General features: G+C 39.7%; 1 protein-coding gene across 1 annotated transcript; it reads left to right on the top strand.

Moving 5' to 3' along the window:
- The first annotated feature begins 4,300 nt into the window (after window positions 1–4,300).
- On the top strand, window positions 4,301–7,380 carry LOC140245946 (uncharacterized). Its single transcript, XM_072325408.1, has 4 exons — window positions 4,301–4,895; window positions 5,548–5,675; window positions 6,922–6,925; window positions 7,100–7,380. Exons 1-4 carry the CDS (start codon window positions 4,301–4,303, stop codon window positions 7,378–7,380), a joined length of 1,008 nt encoding a protein of 335 aa, XP_072181509.1.
- Window positions 7,381–8,048: the final 668 nt, after the last annotated feature.

Genomic DNA, 8,048 nt, shown 5'->3' with positions numbered 1-8,048 from the left:
TTAATTGCAGAATGAAGGTTATAGAGAACAAAAGCGGACAACCTGAACTTGTGCTTTTCTCTTTGATGAAGATCAAGGAGGATGAAGAATTGTTGCATGATTATGGAGTCCCAAAGAACTTTCAATTTCCTCCACCTCCATCATTTTCTGATAAGCAGCAAAGAACAACTTCAGAGAGTCCTGGGGAGACAGAAAACATAGTCCAGGAGAGTACAACAACTTCAGAGAGTCCTGGGGAGATAGAAAACATAGTCCAGGAGATTGTGACAACTTCAGAGAGTCCTGGGGAGACAGAAAACATAGTCCAGGAGAGTATGATAACTTCAGAGAGTCCTGAGGAGACGGAAAACATAGTCCGGATGAGTACGACAACTTCAGAGAGTCCTGGGGAGACAGAAAACATAGTCCAGGAGAGTATGACGACTTCAGAGAGTCCTGGGGAGACAGAAAACATAGTCCAGGAGATTGTGACAACTTCAGAGAGTCCTGGGGAGACAGAAAACATAGTCCAGGAGAGTACGACAACTTCAGAGAGTCCTGAGGAGACAGAAAACATAGTCCAGGAGAGTACAACAACTTCAGAGAGTCCTGGGGAGACAGAAAACATAGTCCAGGAGAGTACGACAACTTCAGAGAGTCCTGGGGAGACAGAAAACATAGTCCAGGAGAGTACGATAACTTCAGAGAGTCCTGAGGAGACAGAAAACATAGTCCGGATGAGTACGACAACTTCAGAGAGTCCTGGGGAGACAGAAAACATAGTCCAGGAGATTACGACAACTTCAGAGAGTCCTGGGGAGACAGAAAACATAGTCCAGCAGAGTACAACAACTTCAGAGAGTCCTGGGGAGACAGAAAACATAGTCCAGAAGAGTACAACAACTTCAAATAGTCCTGAGGAGACAGAAAACATAGTCCGGATGAGTATGACAACTTCAGAGAGTCCTGAGGAGACAGAAAACATAGTCCGGATGAGTACGACAACTTCAGAGAGTCCTGGGGAGACAGAAAACATAGTCCAGGAGATTACGACAACTTCAGAGAGTCCTACCTATGGGGAGACAGAAAGCATAGCCCAGGAGAGTACAACAACTACAGAGAGTCCTGGGGAGACAGAAAACATAGTCCAGGAGAGTACAACAACTTCAGATAGTCCTGAGGAGACAGAAAACATAGTCCGGATGAGTACGACAACTTCAAATAGTCCTGGGGAGACAGAAAACATAGTCCGGATGAGTACGACAACTTCAGAGAGTCCTGGGGAGACAGAAAACATAGTCCAGGAGATTACGACAACTTCAGAGAGTCCTAGGGAGACAGAAAACATAGTCCAGGAGAGTACAGATAGTAGTGATGGTGAGTGCTTTGATGATCTGGATCCGGATTTCATCTGTGAATCTGAAGATAATTCTGATTCGTCCGAAGAATTTCTTCTCATCCCTCGGGCACCCAGAACAAGAAGTAAAGCAGGAAATAAAGAAATGGCTGATCAGAATCAAGCAGATGTGTCAAGCAGCACAGAAATTTGTGGAAGAAACCATGAAAGGATATCAGTAGTGAAAACTGATAATGCTTGTCGCCGGAAGTACGACAAGGCTGCCCCCCCACGGAAAAAAGCAGTAACTGACATTTTTATCAATGTGTACTTTTTTGCAAAAATGAATAGTTTACCCAATGCTCTCCAATGTTAATAGGTCAGTTTTGCAAAAAAAAAAATGAAAGTGACCAAAAATGCAATTTTTCACTTTTGCAAAAAGCAGTAACTGCATCCAGTTGATTCAACTTTGCAAGTTTCCCCACGGAAGAAAGCAGTAACTAACAAAGCCCACGGAAGAAAGCAGTAACTGACAATTTAGTCTAATCATTCCAGACTCTATATAGTCCTTCCTGTATATTTTTCCCCTAATACCATTTATTTTTTCTACTATTTTTTTTAAACAATGTAAACAGCAGTTTCTTCCATAATTTAGGGGCGTAGATATAAAAAGATTGTTTCACCAGTAACTTGACTCTGCCCGCATGGAATCATATGACAAGTTGTAGAAAAAGCTTCTTTCTGGAGACTAGCAAACCTGGCAGACTCAGCGCGCTCAGAGTGCAGAATACGCGTGCAGCTAGCTAGCTGCATGCGCATAAATTCTGCAGCATACAGTACATGCATGCACTAGCTAAACATTGCACATCACAGTCATCACTTGCACAGTATTGCAGCTACCTGGTACAGTCTGAGTGATCATGCCAGTGCTAACCATGCTGTCACACAGTTTCTGCGGTCCAGGCATGCCTGTAAATCTATCATGAATTGCAGAGGAAAAGTCATGGTAGCCATGGCTTTGGCCAGAACCAGAAAATCTAGGTGAGCTGAAAATATATTGAAGGGAGATGAGCACTAGTATTAATACACTAACGTTAGTCTAACGTTAGATGTAGGCCCTGAAGTTAGGTCTACCAGATCTAACGTTATAGAGTAACGTTAGATCTAGAGTCTAATAGATCTATATTGTTAACTGTTTAGTGTTAGACAAAATGTCAGTAGGCCCTAGGCCTAATCTAACGTAATAGATCTAGGTCTAGCATTAACATTGGGCATAGATCTGTAGTCTAGCTTAAGTGTAACGTCAGAGTTCGACTAGGATCTAAGACGAAGAGACTTGACTTTATTGTCTAGTCCAGGGTCATGTGTCAGGGGCCAGGCCGGGCACTCCTAAGTTCAATTAGGGTAGGCCTACATGTACCTTATTTTTACACAGAATGCCATTCAATTGACAAGACCTAGTCTAGGTCTAGCGTTAAGTCCTAGATCTTATAGATCTAGACTAACCAGAAAGTAGAAGAACTTTATAACCTGGTGGTGGTAACAATTCTCCTCCTATGGTCATGTGACATGTGCAGTTACTGCTTTTTTCCATGGGGAAAAGAGCAGACTCCTGGCCGTCTGCAGTTACTGCTTTTTTCCGTGGGGAAACTACCCAGAATCAAGGGTGAGCCACCGCAGTAACTGCATTTTCCTAAATAACATTTAAAAAATAACGGAAACATAATTTTTTCCTAGGTATTGTTAGACAACTAGGTATGGTGCACAATCATACCACAAAATTATTTTTGAATGTTTCTGTGTTTTTAAAGAATCTGCAAAAAACACAAAATCGCATTTATCTCAGCTCAGCAGCTATGCAGTTACTGCTTTCTTCCGTGGGGGGGGCAGAAGGTTGCTTATTGCATGGGATGTGAAAAGCCGCAAAAAAACTTCCTGATCACCTCCGTTCCCAACATGCTCATGATGTAAAGGTGGCTCAATACATGGCAACAAAACCTGGGAAAGAGAAAGACAACCTACTGACATTAATAAGGAATAAGGGTAATCACCTCCATAATTACAAGGTCATCGAAGATGGTCATTGGGAGATCATTGTCATTTACAGACCAAACTATGATGCTAACCCACGTGATTATCTGCCCTGCAAGGATTGTCTAGGCTGGTATTCCAAATCGGAGCTATGGAAGCACTGTTGCGTAAAAAGACAAGGCACATCAGCTGATGACAAAAAGAAACGTAGGAGGGTATGTGCACAAAGTCGACTCTTGATGCCACCTCTGTCCAATACCACAGGAGACTCTCTGACACAGAAAGTCTTGGCAGGCCTTAATGACGACGAAATCAAGGCCTGTATCATAAATGATCAGTTGATCCTTGAATTGGCCAGAGTATATTCTCAGAAATTGGGACATGATGAAGAACAGCATAACCACATAAGATCCAAGTTACGAGAACTCTCAAGGCTAGTCCTTCAGTTCAGATGCTGTACTGGCAAGGCTGAGGCAACTTTGACTTCACTGATATCATTTTATGACTGTCATTGAAGCTATCAAGAAAGTAGCAGGCTTTGATGAGGAGACCCACCTTTTCGACACACCAAGTTTGGCTCTTAAACTAGGACATACATTAAGACAGGCTGCCTATGTGCTTATGCGTAAAGCATTGATGGATCAAGAAGGAGATGCCATGCAGACAAGTGTAGAGAAGTTCATCAAACTGCTGGACACTTGCTGGGCACCTGAGATCTCCACACATGCCCTCCGAACGCTTTACCGGAGAAAACGTAACAAGCCCAAACTCCTACCCTTAACAAGCGATGTTGTGGCTCTGACACGACACCTCGAGAAAAAGGCTAAACTCTGTGTAGCGAGTCTGTCTACTGAGACCTCGATGGAAAACCTGAAAGCCTGGAAAGAACTGAACAAAATTATGCTGGCACATCTCATTGTCTTTAACAGAAGAAGACAAGGGGAAATCAGTAAAATGACCTTGCAAGACTACAAAGAAATAAAGAAAGGTGAATCACACATGGTCGAGGGACAACTTGAAATGCTCAAAGAATGGAAGAAACAGCTTGTGAAGCTTCTTTGGAGGGTCGAAATAGTAGGAAAACGTGGAAGGACAGTGCCCATTCTAATGACAGAGTTCATGAAGTCATGTGTTGATGCTCTGGTCAACCACAGGGATGAAGCAGGAGTAAACCCAAATAACAAGTATGTGTTCGCTGTTGGCAATGTAGATACCACATCTCATATTAGAGGTTCAGATGCTCTTCGTGAGCTCTCACAAGCGTGTGGAGCAAGAAGTCCTACAACACTTCGGTCAACAAGGTTGCGGAAGCATGTAGCTACAATGACGCAGCTGATGAGCTTGAGGGACCATGAAATGGACGCCTTAGCCAACTTCATGGGTCACGACATTAGAATTCATAGGGAGTACTATAGACTACCTGATGCAGCTGTACAAGTGGCTAAAATCTCCAAGATCCTCTTTGCTATGGAGGGGAAAGCTGGCAACCCAGTCCAGCTGATGGGCACAGCCGGAAGTCTTGATGACCTCCAGCTTGACAGAGATGAAGGTTAGCCGTCAGAATGAATTCATGTATAATTGATAATTGACTATCTGATGATATCATCTGTAACTGTCTAACAATGATCTATTGACTGTAAGATACTAATTCAACACATAGGTTTGTGTGAGGGAAAAAAATGAGGGGCTGTATTTTTACTATTTAAGCAGATAGAAATTGCTTCCTTTGGCCTGAAAATTTGTGCAGTTTACCTAATTTTATCTGCATGCAATAAATGTCTGACAGTTTTATAGCGTGCAAATCGTGAGGAATATGAGTAGTGATTTGCATGATTTGTAAGTGATTTTTATTATTCTGATTGGTCTTTTGTGAAAATGAATGTTAAAGAAATTAAAAGAATAATACTTGATAAATACCTGTATTATTTATCAGTGATACAAACCAATAAACCATATTACCAATATAGTGTTCTATAACTACCTTTAAAACATTCCTTAATTTTAGAAATTTGAGAGATAAAAGAATTTGATCCTCTGTAACTGAGATATTGCAAAGTCACCATTGTCTAAAAATTGATTTATTCCCTCATTAATATGATTTAAGATGATTAGATGTATATAATGTTTAAATGAATTTTCCAGAAGTACAGAAAATTTGCACTCTAAATCATTATTTTTAAATATTATAAATTATTTTACAGAGTTGGACACATTGGAACAGGGACCTGAATCAGGGGATGAAGACAGTGCTTCCGATTCCAATAATGCTGACCCTGATGCTGTTGAGCATGATGAAGAACAGCAGCACCCAGGAAACTCTCAAAGAGGTGTGACTTTAGTTTAGATCCAACAATTAATTATGCCTCCGCCTGCAGGATGCCGCAGGCATTATGTTTTCGGGTTGTCCGTCCGTCCGTACGTCCATCCCCATTCGTTTACGCGATAACTTGAGTATAATATTAAGCAGAATTTCACCAAAATTGGTCCAAGTATAAAGTATAATGGGGCAATTACTTGTTTAGATTCTGGGTGAAATCGGCCAGAGTTCAAAGGTCAAGGTCATATCCTAAAATTTATCTGTTTATGTGATAACTCAAGACTGGATAAAGCAAATTTCACCAAACTTGGTCCAAATATAAAGTATGATAAGGCAATTACTTGATTAGATTTTGGGTGAAATCAGCAGAGGTCGAAGGTCAAAGGTCAAGGTCAAATCCTTAAATCTATCTGTTTATGTGATGGATGAAGCAAATTTCACCAAACTTTAGTTGGTCCAAATATAAAGTATGATGAGGCAAGCTGAGATACCAACATGAAAACTGATATAAACACACCATTCATGAGTTTCTGTTTTTTATTAGCCTTAGTGGACATGTATCAGTAAGTTTCAGTGTAAATACCAGTTCTAGTCAGCAGAGTGCAAATTGACTGGTCTTCCTGAATACCTTAGATCTTGTCCCACATACCCATTTCTGTGTTAGTAATTTGTAACAAATTGTTTTGAGATTTTGTCACATGAGGATTTTACTTCCAATTCCAATAACCTTGCTGTGTGCCAAGATTTCATTTAAAGGAGTTTACCAACTTAATAAGGGTTTCAATGCAGTTTGTGTCAAATTATCTCATTCTGAAAGTACTCAACTCAAGATTTACCTTTGAAATAAGATTGTATCAATTATTCGGTTTTATCTCTAGACTTGATAATAACTCATTTCATTACTCAGCACTCGGTATTTCTTAGAGGCCTCAGTTAAAGTGAAATTGGATTTGAAGGGACGTGAAATTTCCTTTTGGTGGAAAAAAGGTAAACTTCAGGTATCTTATTACAATCTTGTTCCATTTTTGGATTACATCATTTGAATAACAGTAAATTCAATCTTTTTATCATTAAAATGAAATGTTTATGAAGTTACACACTTTGCTAGTACAAAGCAAATGAAGCGTAATGACCATGGTGCAAACATTCTTGATTTGAAGCCCTTCCTTAATGTTAATTTTAGAGCATGAAATATTAAGTACTGTATTTGGACCACTCTATGAGATAATCTAATACCTTGTATCACAAGCCAGTCTAGACTTGTGGAAATGTCACCAAGTCACTTTGATAAGTTCAGAGGTCAATTAAATTTAAACATCACACCAGTCTGAAATTCTGTGATTGTGGCCACATCCCCTTTCTGTGAATAATTGTCATTTTATTTTTTTTTAATTAATGATATTACTTGATTCCGAATTATCTTTCATTTATGACAGCTAGAAAAAGACAGCTGTCACTGCTTCTCGAAGAGCCTGATGATCAGGTCCTTAAGAAGAAAGGGAAGAAAATATGGAGCAACTGTGAAAAGGCTGCTGTTGAACGACATCTAGGAGCCTTCATGACAGTCCAATCTAGATTACCTGGGAAGAGTGAGATTGAGCAGTGCTTGAAAGCTGAACCAGCTTTAAAACACAGGAGTTGGCGCAATGTCAAAGATTTCATCAGAAACAAAAAAGTTACCAAATCCCAATTGTCAAAGAATTGGGGAAAAATCTAGTATGGTCAATATCAGTTCAAGGAACCAGCTTGCAGATTACTGAAACCGTGAAGGTGTCTATGTGAACTTATTTTCCTGTGTTAATCTTTCAGCACATACCCCGAGAAAATTCTTGTTGAGGGAAGTATTTTATAATTTCCTGAAAACTTGCATTTTGTTCTCTTCAGTATTAAAGAATACTTATGAACAGATCAACATTTTAAAAATGAAGTAAAATTTGGGGGTTGTTTAAGCTTGTTAAATGTAATTTTAATGATTTTGCCAATTGTGAAGTTCCACGCTTAGGACTGGTGTGTAATCTTGTGACACTCCCTGATTTATAGTCAATACAAGTCATACACATTAGGAAGTGTATCAAAAGCTAGCTTGGCTATTGGCCACTGTCTTTATTGGAATAGTACAGGTGTTGGAAGGGGTCACAAAATTCAGTGATACCAAAAGTAACTTTTTTGTAAGGTTCTACATACAAATACCAGCTGGATTCGACAGGAAATTATTGATTCCTGCTCTATTTTGACAGAAAAATGAATGAGTTGCCCGGCCATTTCAGTGTTTTCTTTTTGTGATTCTGGCTGGTTGCTTCCAATTTTGATTGATTTGTTATTAAGAAATTTGCTTCCCTGTACAAAACTTAATACCATAGAATTTTTATTGCATATGTACTCAAA

This window comes from Diadema setosum, unplaced genomic scaffold, assembly GCF_964275005.1.
Source record: "Diadema setosum unplaced genomic scaffold, eeDiaSeto1 scaffold_76, whole genome shotgun sequence".
In the NCBI taxonomy this organism is placed as follows: domain Eukaryota; kingdom Metazoa; phylum Echinodermata; class Echinoidea; order Diadematoida; family Diadematidae; genus Diadema; species Diadema setosum.
This window is presented reverse-complemented; position numbering and strand designations above follow the sequence as displayed.